Source organism: Oncorhynchus mykiss, chromosome 9 (genome assembly GCF_057628025.1).
Source record: "Oncorhynchus mykiss isolate SJ-2025 chromosome 9, ASM5762802v1, whole genome shotgun sequence".
Classification (NCBI taxonomy): Eukaryota; Metazoa; Chordata; class Actinopteri; order Salmoniformes; family Salmonidae; genus Oncorhynchus; species Oncorhynchus mykiss.
Window position 1 is genome coordinate 23,184,301 of NC_143030.1, and position 10,246 is coordinate 23,194,546.

A 10,246-nucleotide genomic window follows, 5' to 3' on the forward strand; every position below is an offset into this window, starting at 1 on the left:
ACAACTGGAAATCTTAACCCAGCAGAGCCACAAAGGTGCTGTTGAATATCACATAAACAATTACCATGGTTACCATGCTATTTTATGTAAAATGTTGGCATGAATTTATGTAGGCCTACTGTAAAGATGCAAGAAGCTTTGAAGGAATGACAAAAGGATGACACTGGGATAGAATGACAAGGAAAGGAACAGGTTAATTGTGAGGTTACCAGTTCAAGTCCTTTTTGTGTTAAATAGGCTATAATAAAATTGCTACAACAATAATATAACGCTAACAAATAACACATACAGAAAATGTATTTTGTGAGTCAACATTTTAATAGATTGTCTGCTCATATTGCTCACCACCATTTTCTAACATCCTTACATATGGGGTCAAAGTTCAGTGAGGTCGTCGTTGAAGTATAGGCAGATGGACTGGGAGAAGAGGTCGCGGTCCATGCGTGTGTTGTAGAAGTCCTCGTCCTCGTCGGGGATGCCGTTCTCCTCCAGCGTTTTACTCATGTCCAGGTTGACACAGTCGTGCTTCCAAGTGTAGCTGGCGGCGTGAGAGTTGTAGCGGAGGTAGCGCTGGAGAATCTCATTCAAGGTCTCCTCGGAACACACCTGGGAAAAGAGAGAGAGGAGGGAGAAGTTGCAGTTTTTTAAAATGATTTTACTTTTCCAACCCATGTTTTCCAACCCATGTTCCTGACTTCCCAGGGGATATATTGACTGCAGCTGAAATCTGTTGCAGCTGTTTCAGATCTAGAACCTATAGGTATGATCAGTCATTGTCATCAGCCATTGTATTTCAATAGTAAAAATATATATGTATTTTCCATTGCATTTCCCCCTGAAACCCATTCTGTGGTCTATGGGCATGTCTTGCAACTGGCGGTTAAACCACTCTAGCTTGGCTTCCAGGAGCCAACAAAAAAAATAAGAAAATAATTTGTTTATGCAGGGTGCAATGGGCACACTTGCTAAGAACCACTAGAGAGAGGGGGGGGGGGGCAGGGTGAAAGAGAAAGGAGGAGAGATTGTGTGCGAGGGAGAGAGTGTATGAGAAAAAGAAAGAGAGAATTTGTGTGTGGTGTGTGCGTGAGTATTTGTGACTGTATCAGAGAGAGAGAGAGCATGTGTCTGACTGTGTGGAGCGTGGAGCACCCACACTAAGCTTCTGGCCCAGTAGAAGACTACTAGTGCCAGCTGGGGCAGGTTGGTGGGAAAGCCTGCTCTCCCACCGCGCTGGAGAGGAGAGGCGTACTCTGCTGTGGGTGCGAGCGTGTTGTGTTGTGTGTTTGTTTGTGTAGGCTGCGGGGGGAATGAGCGAACCAAGCCAGGACTTGCTCAGAAACCCCCCAGCGCTTGACAGTGACACACTGCACTACTGTGCTACTCACTCCCCCTCCCAGTGCCCCTTTGGTCCCTTTGGAAGCTAGTCACATACAGGCCAGGGCTCCCTAGAGTGCAGTGTGGTAACCCATATTTTATTCAGCCAGTGAAACACAGAGTAAGGGAGACACAGCACCTGTGTTCCAGTCAGTGATATTACGCAGTATGTGTGAAACAGTGCCAGATGAGTGGATACACTCCTAATAGACTGCTACTGCGATATGCTGACAATGCTTTGCTGGTAAGGCGGTTGAGGGGGAGGTGGGAGGATAAGGCATGAACAGCTACAATAGTATGCATGATGGTTACGTATAAATGGTGCATGTATGCGTGAAGGTGACATGTATGTGTGCAGAATGATGTCAGTATGATGTGTGCATATCTATAGCATATGTATAATACATGCATGCAGCATTTATGATATCTATGTATGACACTAGCCCCACTTGCCAGGGGATGGTGTCTTGCTATGTGAGATTAGTATGATAACACATGTATACATCAGAATAAGGATGACTTACCTCCAGACCCTGTTCCTGGGATGTGAGGGTGTTGATGATGCGGATCCACCTGGTCTTGACAGAAAGTAGTCCCACCTCATATTGCGTATCTCTCCACCAGGGTCGCCCAAAGTCATTGGTCCAGTCAGTACGAGGGCAGGGAGGGGGCACGTGCACAAAGCGCCCCCTAGGGGTGTAGTATTTCACACACCCAGATAGTGGGTCAATGTGGGTCAGAATCTGAAAATACAAATGGGGAATTTGCCTACTCATCATCAATATAATGAAAAAGAAAGACAAATATGTAACATTCTTGATAGAAGTCTGATTATTTTCTCACTCACATCTTTTGTCTTTGGGTCAAACCAGTGGCTGATGTCCTTTCCTGCACACTCAATGATAGGCTTCAGAAGTACATCCCCTGAAAAAAAGTGTGTTATTTATTAAACTGTTGTAACCTAATAGCCTATTTGTATTTGACAACTTACCTTTAAATTCATTCACCAATGGTGTCAAGTCGTACACCTTGCCCAGGTATGACACCCACAGGTCGCCAAGGGTGTTATGAAGGGACACCTCTGTTGGGGTGAAATACTTTGTTGGCCGCATTTGTATTACTTCCGCAAATTGACCCAATTTATGTAGAGCTATAAAAGGTAATGTAAAATGTAACAACTGAGCATATGTCAGAGATATAACAAGTAACGTATATTGTTTATGTGCAAGCTCACTCGCTATTGTATCAACAAGTGTACACACGAACAGCTGGAGCTCCGTTACTGTGGTAACCACGGAAGCGTCTGGCAAAGACAGCACGACACTGAAATCAGCTTTGCGGAATCTCACACAAGTGGTTGCACAGTCAATAAATCATGTCACACATTTTACCAATTTTATTATATAATTAAGCATGACAATACTTTGTAATTTAATAGGATCTAACTGAATGATCCATTAAATGCTCCAAAACCAAATAGGTGCAAAGTTTTACCAAACCTCTGGCTTCACCTACCTACATTGCATACTACAATACCCACAATGCATCGTATTCCCTAACGAATTTCCGGCTGTACAACAGTGAAATAATTCCTCAAGAAAAATACGATCAAGAAAGGGTGGAATGGCAACAATGATTGAAGAAAATGGTCCATCAACTCATGTAGGGGTGATATATATTTAATAATGTCGTATTTGACACACTTCTAATACATAATATTCACTTTGCCAAATGGAAAGGAGAGCGTGCATAGCTGATCCATACATTTCGTGGGCAAGTTGGATCCACTAGCTAGCTAAGCTAAAGTAGCCCAAGATGTACTCTTAAGGAGCCGACCGTTAACATTACTCCTTAAGGACCTTGTGTTTTTTTTCTTCCAAAGATAGACTTGCTCTGACAGCCAAATACTTCAGCTAAACGTAAATCGATTATCTTTTGCGATACGGTTCTAGAAACATAAAGCCCTTTACTTTCATATCACATCAAAAATAATTTCACAAAGGCAAAATGTACTATTACTGTACAACACAGGAAGTTGCTGAGTGGGCGGCTCATAATATTGTCCTTAACGGAGCAGATGGAATGGCAGCAAACACATGAAAACTGTGTTTGATGTAGTTGATGCTGTACACTTTTTTAACCGGCTTTATCAAAGTTGCAGGCAACAGTATTTTTCAGTGACAATACGTTTCTGGCAGCCTTCTTCCATTAAACACGGGTGTTCAGAACATGCTAATTAACACTGATGGTCCTTCTGTCTTCCGTAAACACCTTCTGTAACATGGATGTATGGCCATGTAGGAACCCTATAAAAGGTGTATATCAATGTATTTTTTTGTTGCTGATATGAAAGATAAAGTCCTTATGCTTCCAAAACCGTACCGCAAGCTATGCGTGTTAATGTTCAGACTGAGTGTTGGGGCTCGTAACAAAGCTTCCCCATACGGAAGATGCCTTATATGTAATGGAACTGAGAGTCATGATCAAGGGCTAAAGTTAACGTCGTTCCATTTCCTTCATAGAGGATTTCTCAGATTTTGTCTCGTGACTGACTTCAATATACTTTCGTTACCAAAGTAAAGATGTTGCTATAGTGCCGATAAACTTCTCTGTATGTACAAGCTGTCATCTCTTCAAAATACAAATAAACACATGTTGAGCATTTTGCTTACCTTCAAACTAGCTCTGGTCCAAGCGCATCCGTCACTACGATCTGCTTGCACATCCACTGTATGCACATGGACCAGAGCTAGGTAAATAAAGTGTTTGAAAGTCGTGTCTCCTTGTCAACCTTGCCAAGGGGAAGTTTAACAAGTATAGGCTACAAAGAGAGCAAGCCACTTTAGACGGTTGAGATGCACCCAGTATCACCATTATGCTTCCGTTACAAGTATAGTCCTATCATCTAATTTCTCCCTATTTCTAGGGGCGGGGCGAACTGTCATCTTACTCCTCCAGAGCACGGCAGAAGCTGGAGAGCCTGCTGAACAAAAACATGAGAATCAGAATGACAGATGGACGAACACTGGTGGGACTGTTCCTGTGCACAGACAGAGACTGCAACGTCATCCTGGGGTCCGCTCAGGAGTTCCTCAAATCCTCAGGTTACGACAGTACTTATTAGGCTAAGCCCACATACTCTAGTAAGCTCACTGCTACTCACCCCTGTTCCTGCAGAGCAGTGGGTGCAGGGTTTTGTCCAAACCCAGCACTAACAAACCCGATTCAGCTAGCAAATGTATTGCTTAGTTTATTTGCTGTAAAAACCTTATAGCTCTCTGGGACCGGAGTGAACACCATATCCATATTCTGCTTTGTAACAGAGTAACATTGCCGTTAATACACTGTGTACATGTTCATTTTAAAAATATATTTTGTGTGTGTCCTACTTGCATCTGCATCAGACTCCTTCTCCCAGGGTGAGCCCAGAGTGCTGGGGTTAGCCATGATTCCTGGCCACCACGTGGTCTCTATCGAGGTGGAATCAGACAGCCTGGTCGGAACACAGGGGTTCGGGTCCAGCCACTGAGGAACAAGATCAGCTCGCCCAAAGCTGGAGGAGACTAGCTAACACCCTGGCTAGCCAGGTCTATGTCTCAGCAGCCTAGAAGACGTTACAGTACAGACTTGAAATTGAGAATTCAAACAAAGGAGAATTCCAGATGCAGCTGATCTCTGGTGCCAGTGTATTTGGTTTAGCAGGCAGCCATGGTGTGTGTGAGGTCTAACCAGGCACTCTCAGTGACATTACAGTGTGTGTGTGTGTGTTAAGTTAATATACTGAGTACAACATGTTTATTCAAGGAGGGGCATGGACTGAGCCAGGCTGTACAGTATATGTGTTTGTATGGAACCGCTGTTTAATTGTACGGAATATGGATAAATGTTTTCCAATACATTTCAGTATCTAAACCTGTCTGATCTGTTAATGAAGAATGATGCAGACTGTCCTTATATACTGGTAGTGCAGCAGTTACAGATGGTCCAGAGCATGACTAGCTAAAGTTCATGACTTACCTGACTTAAACACCTCAACTAGCCTGTACCCCTGCACACTGACTCAGTACTGGTGCCCCCTGTATATAGCATCGTTATTCTTGTTACTTTTTATTTTAGCCTACTTGGTAAATATTTTCTTCTTGAACTGCACTGTTGGTTAAGGGCTTGTAAGCATTTCACAGTAAAGTCTACGCTTGTATTTGGTGCATGTGGAAAATAAAGTTTGATTTGATTAAACCCTTGTCTCCTATTAGCAGCATAGGCCGTTGACAAACGTCCTCCATCTCACTCGTTTCGGGACACGTCTTTCCAGGTCACACCAGTTGAGGCCATCAGTTAGTGTTAAAGTGCACGTGTTACTAGGAAAAGATATTCAGTATGAGGGATTTTTTTATTTTTAATTATTGGTAGTTACAGTCTTGTCTCATCGCTGCAACTCCCGTACGGACTCAGGAGAGGCGAAGGCCGAGAGCCGTGCGTCCTCCGAAACACAACCCAGCCAAGCCACACTGCTTCTTGACACAATGCCCGCTTAACCCGGAAGCCAGCCACACCAATGTGTTTCGGATGGTACACCTGGCGACCATGTCAGCGTGCATTGCGCCCAGCCCGCCACAAGAGTCGCTAGAGTGCGATGGGACAAGAACATCTCTGCCAGCCAATCCCTCCCCTAACCCTGATGAAGCTGGGCCAATTGTGTGCCGCCCCATGGGTCTCCCGGTCACAGCTGCGACAGAGCCTGGACAAACCAGGATCTCTAGTGGCACAGCTAGCACTGTGATGCAGGGCCTGAGACCACTTAGGCCACTCGGGAGGCCCCAGTACGAGAGTTGCATGATTGCAAAAGTTTGCCATTATTTCCTAGTAATGTGTATTTGTCGTATCAATTTTTGCCCTTGTGGGGTTTGGTTTGCGAAGCAAATGCCCCACTTACATCTTCATTTTTCTTATTCTTTAGCGCGCAACTCCTCTTACACAAATACCATTCAAACGTGTAGACAGACTGGTTTGAGTTGAGTTGCTCGTATTCAACTTTTGATATCTTTTAAAATATTCAACTTTGTATCTATCTTCATTCAGGAGAGTGGGACTTTTTTCAACAATCTCCCCATTGTGACATCATCACTTCCAACATTCCATTCACTTTAAATGCAACAACTTTTGACACAAATCTGCTACTTTGAATATTTGCCAACCATTTAGACAAAAAGTTAGTGGGAAATCTTCCTCTACTTCACTGTTTTTAAAATCTGAAAACGGATTAGGAATAGCTTCTTCAAATTAATAGAGTGATCTGTTGTAATAACACATCAACTGCTTGCAATTATTGTCAGAAGCTAGCAGATTCATTACTTACCAACAGCAGTAAATTCCAATAACTAAATCACATTTTGAAGTAATCTCCTTGCTTTGTCTAACAACATTATCATGAATCTATTAAATAAATTGTGGGTCAGGGTGCAGCATTTATTTAGTTTCAAAGCACAAACGTTTGTTAGCATGTTTATCACTGGCTTTAGCAACACGTGCCTCGGAGGGGGACAATGTCTTCATAATAAATTCCCATGATTCAGAATCTGTTTCGGACCAAACAGTTTAGCACTAATATTTTGAATAATTCTCCGGTCTAAACTAACCTGGAATGATAGAGAAGATTTGTAATGCTCACTTCATTCTCAGGATTGTGCTCCGCGCTCTAAATATCTCAACTGGTACGTTGATCCTGTTGCGCTGATTGGATAGAGCGAAGCTGTCTCTGTTCAGAACCACACTACTACCACAACCACACAACTACTGACCACAATTACTAAGCACAACTGACACCACACAACTACTGACCACAATTACTGAAAACAACTACTGACCACAACCACACAGCTACTGACCATACAACTACTGGCCACAATAACAACTACAGACCATAACTACTGAACCACAACTCCTGACCACAACCACACAACTACTGACCAAGACTACTGACCACACTACTACCACAACCACACAACTACTGATCACAATTACTAAGCACAACACTACTGACACACCACTCAACTACTGACCACAACTACTGAGCATACAACTATTGGCCACAACAACACAACTACAGACCATAACTACTACCACAACACTACTGACCACAATTACTAAGCACAACACTACTGACACACCATACAACTACTGAGAACAACTACTGACCACAACCACACAACTACTGATCACAATTACTAAGCACAACACTACTGACACACCATACAACTACTGAGAACAACTACTGACCACAACCACACAACTACTGAACAACAAAATTACTGACCACACAACTACTGGCCGCAACAACACAACTACTGACAACTTCTGGCCAAGACTACTGACCATAACACCACAACTACTGACAACACAACTACTGAACCACACTACTACCACAACCACACAACTACTGATCACAATTACTAAGCACAACACTACTGACACACCACTCAACTACTGACCACAACCACATAACTACTGACCACAACCACTGAACCACACACCTGCTTAAGAAAAACTACTGACCATAACTACAAAACTCTGACCAAAATTACTGACCACAACCAACCAACTACTTACCACCCAGCCAAACAATGAGACCATAACTCCTAGCCACAACACTAGGCCAAAACTCCAGACCACAACCACTGAACCACACCACTACGGAACCACACAACTACTGGCCACAAGCACACATCTACTGAACCACACCACTACTGAACACAACTACTGACCACAACCACACAATGAGATTACAATTCCAGACCACAACCACATAACTACTGACCATATCCAACCAACTTCTGTCCACAACCACAACTATTGAACCACACACCTGCTTAACAAAGCTACTGACCACAACAACAAAACTGACCACAACCAACCATCTACTTACTACACAACTACTGATCACAACCACACAGAGACCACAACTCCAGACCACAGCCACATGACCACAACCACACAACTACTGACCACATCCAACCAACTCCTGACCACAACTACTGACCACTACTACTTAGCCACACACCTGCTTAACAAAACTACTTACCACAACCACACAATGAGACCACAACTCCAGACGACATCCACATGACTACTGACCACAACCACACAGGTGCTACTGACCACAACTACTGAACCACACACCTACTTACCAAAACAACTGACCACAACTACTGAGCCACAATTACTAACCACACAACTACTGACCACAACCACACAGCTGCTACTGACCACAACTAACCACAAAACTACTAACGATAACCATACAACTACTGACCACAACTACTGAACCACACACCTACTTACTAAAACTACTGACCACAACCACACAGCTGCTACTGACCACAACACTACTGACCAACTACTGAACCACACACCTACTTAACAAAACTACTGACTACAACCACACAACTACTGACCACAACTACTAAACCACTACTACTGACCACATACCTACTTACCGAAACCACACTACTAAACCACAATTACTAACCACACAACTGCTACTGACCACAGCTACTAAACCACTACTACTGACCACAAAACTACTGACCCCAACTACTGCACCACATACCTACTTACCAAAACCACACTATTGCACCACACAACTACTGACCACAACACCAGAACTACAGACCACAACTGCCCATAACTACTGACCACAAGCACACATCTACCTACCACAACTACTGACCACAACACAACTAGAGACCATAACTACTGACTACAACCAATTACGGACCTGAACAGCACAACTAGAGACCATAACTACTGACAACTTCTGACCAAGACTACTGACCATAACACCATAACTACTGACCACACAACTACTGAAAACAACTACTGACCACAAGCATGCAACTACTGACCACAACACAAATACAGACCATAGCTACTGAAAACAACTACTGACCACAATCACACAACTACTGAACCACAACTTACTACAAAACTACTGACCACAACCACCTACTCACCAAAACGACTGAACACAACCAAACAATGGGACAACGACTCCAGACCACAACCACAGAACTACTGAACCACAACTACTGTCCACTACTACTGAACCACCCACCTGCTTAACAAAACTACTGACCCTGACCACAACCACATGACTACTGACCACAACCACACAGCTGCTACTGACCACACAACTACTGACCACAACCACACAGCTGCTACTGACCACACAACTACTGACCACAACCACACAGCTGCTACTGACCACACAACTACTGACCACAACATAACTACAGACCATAACCACTGAAAACAAGCACACACCTACTTACCAAAACTACTGACCACAACTACACAACTACTAACCCACTCAACTAATGACCACAGCTAGACCACAACTCCTGACCACAACCACAGAACGACTGACCACAACTTCTGAACCACACACCTACTTAACAAAACTACTGACCACAACCAATCAACTACTGACCACAACCACAACTGCTAAACCACATCTACAGACCCACGCACCTACTTACCTACTCACCACAACTACTGAACTACACACATACCTACTTACCAAAACTACTCACCACAACCACACAACTACCGACCACTACTACTGGCTAGGGTTTGGCATTTGAAATGATCACTTTCGAATAATATCATTAAAGTAACACTTTTTAAACTTCTTCCACTACCACAAACTACTTTTAAAAGAGCTTTACCAAGCCCCACAACTTTACTTGTAAAGTTAACATCTAGTTATTGGTTGTGATTACAGGGCAGTCGGAAACTAAATTGTAGGTGTGTCAAACAAATAATTAAAGTCCACATAAACATTCATTTTCATGGAACTAGACAGACCCACCACCTG

General features: G+C 43.3%; 2 protein-coding genes across 2 annotated transcripts; one reads left to right on the plus strand and one right to left on the minus strand.

Annotated features, from left to right (window-relative positions):
• Window positions 1–299: 299 nt before the first annotated feature.
• Window positions 300–2,712, minus strand: LOC110531705 (cytochrome b5 domain-containing protein 1). The gene is made up of 4 exons (XM_021615036.3): window positions 2,366–2,712; window positions 2,222–2,298; window positions 1,899–2,117; window positions 300–606 (listed from the first exon to the last, which is right to left on the minus strand). Exons 1-4 carry the CDS (start codon window positions 2,484–2,486, stop codon window positions 376–378), a joined length of 648 nt encoding a protein of 215 aa, XP_021470711.1. The 5' UTR covers window positions 2,487–2,712; the 3' UTR covers window positions 300–375.
• LOC110531706 (N-alpha-acetyltransferase 38, NatC auxiliary subunit) lies at window positions 2,668–5,610 on the plus strand. The gene is made up of 3 exons (XM_021615037.3): window positions 2,668–3,036; window positions 4,301–4,478; window positions 4,779–5,610. The coding sequence occupies exons 1-3, from the start codon at window positions 2,998–3,000 to the stop codon at window positions 4,901–4,903; spliced, it is 342 nt and encodes a 113-aa protein (XP_021470712.1). The 5' UTR covers window positions 2,668–2,997; the 3' UTR covers window positions 4,904–5,610.
• The last annotated feature ends 4,636 nt before the right edge of the window (window positions 5,611–10,246 follow it).

Excerpts from the sequence above, each read along its gene's own strand:
- LOC110531706 (XM_021615037.3), top strand. The coding sequence starts at position 2,998 with ATGGCAACAATGATTGAAGAAAATGGTCCATCAACTCAT. Across the intron at positions 3,037-4,300 it reads AAAATGGTCCATCAACTCAT|GGGCGGGGCGAACTGTCATC; the intron begins GTAGGGGTGATA and ends CCCTATTTCTAG. Across the intron at positions 4,479-4,778 it reads GGAGTTCCTCAAATCCTCAG|ACTCCTTCTCCCAGGGTGAG; the intron begins GTTACGACAGTA and ends CATCTGCATCAG.
- LOC110531705 (XM_021615036.3), bottom strand. The coding sequence starts at position 2,486 with ATGCGGCCAACAAAGTATTTCACCCCAACAGAGGTGTCCCTTCATAAC. Across the intron at positions 2,118-2,221 it reads TTGACCCAAAGACAAAAGAT|ATTCTGACCCACATTGACCC; the intron begins GTGAGTGAGAAA and ends TTGTATTTTCAG. Across the intron at positions 607-1,898 it reads CCCAGGAACAGGGTCTGGAG|GTGTGTTCCGAGGAGACCTT; the intron begins GTAAGTCATCCT and ends CTCTTTTCCCAG.